Source organism: Nestor notabilis, unplaced genomic scaffold (genome assembly GCF_000696875.1).
Source record: "Nestor notabilis isolate BGI_N333 unplaced genomic scaffold, ASM69687v1 scaffold11833, whole genome shotgun sequence".
In the NCBI taxonomy this organism is placed as follows: domain Eukaryota; kingdom Metazoa; phylum Chordata; class Aves; order Psittaciformes; family Psittacidae; genus Nestor; species Nestor notabilis.
In genome coordinates this window covers 46,432-47,347 of record NW_009923332.1, presented here as the reverse complement: position 1 = coordinate 47,347, position 916 = coordinate 46,432, and the positions used below count along the sequence as shown (strand labels likewise).

At 45.7% G+C, this 916-nt stretch overlaps 1 protein-coding gene across 1 annotated transcript in view; it reads left to right on the top strand.

Moving 5' to 3' along the window:
• The first annotated feature begins 182 nt into the window (after positions 1–182).
• LIG3 (ligase III, DNA, ATP-dependent) overlaps positions 183–916 on the top strand; it is a 14,371-nt gene continuing 13,637 nt past the window's right edge. The window contains 1 exon segment of the mRNA XM_010012083.1: positions 183–468. Coding sequence (XP_010010385.1) covers positions 183–468 — 286 coding nt within the window.

Genomic DNA, 916 nt, shown 5'->3' with positions numbered 1-916 from the left:
CAAGAGCCATCGTTTGCTGTTTTGGGTTCCCTGGGGCCTGCCTCAGTTACTGGCACCAGCTGCTGTTACACCCCGTCTCTCTCCGGTCCGCAGGCAGAAACCAGGGTGGTGGTGCTGGGGTTTCCCGTTTCTCCCTGCTTCTGAACGCTTGGCTTCGCCAGGGGTGCGCAGCTGTAGGGGACATGGCAGAGCAGAGGTACTGCGTGGACTATGCCAAGCGTGGCACGGCAGGCTGCAAGAAGTGCAAGGAGAAGATCGTGAAGGGAATGGTGCGCATTGGAAAGATTGTTCCCAATCCTTTCACGGAGTCTGGCGGGGACATGAAGGAGTGGTACCATGTGAAGTGCATGTTTGAGAAGCTGGATAAGGCCAGGGCCACCACCAAGAAAATCGAAGATATCACAGATTTGGAAGGATGGGAAGAGCTACAAGATGCGGAGAAAGAACTAATTAACAAGCACATCTCAGGTGAGATACAAAACAGCACCTTGTTCACTTTTGTACTTTGCTCATTTTCAAGGTAAGCCACCAATTGCCACACAGCCTTGCTTTTACCATGAGATCCTCACTGATGTGTTAGTACAAACTAGTGATGACATTAGTGTGACAAAGTGCTGCTCAAGTCTGTGTCTCAGTCCTATAGAAAGATAAGAATACTCAACTCTAAATTCATTTGTCACAACTGATTATGGAGGATGTCCGGGGGGATTTAATTCATGGGCAGGTAAATCCCAGGAGGATGCATCAGTTACCTTTTTATTTTCCCTTTCAGCTTTTTTACAAGATCTTTACTTTTAATTTGAGATCTGAAAAAAAAGTTCATTTTTTTGTCCTTCCTCACCATTTCTTTTAAAACTTCTTGGTTGCAGTATCTCTTAAATAGTTTATTGAGGGATATATGAGGTTATTCCTGATG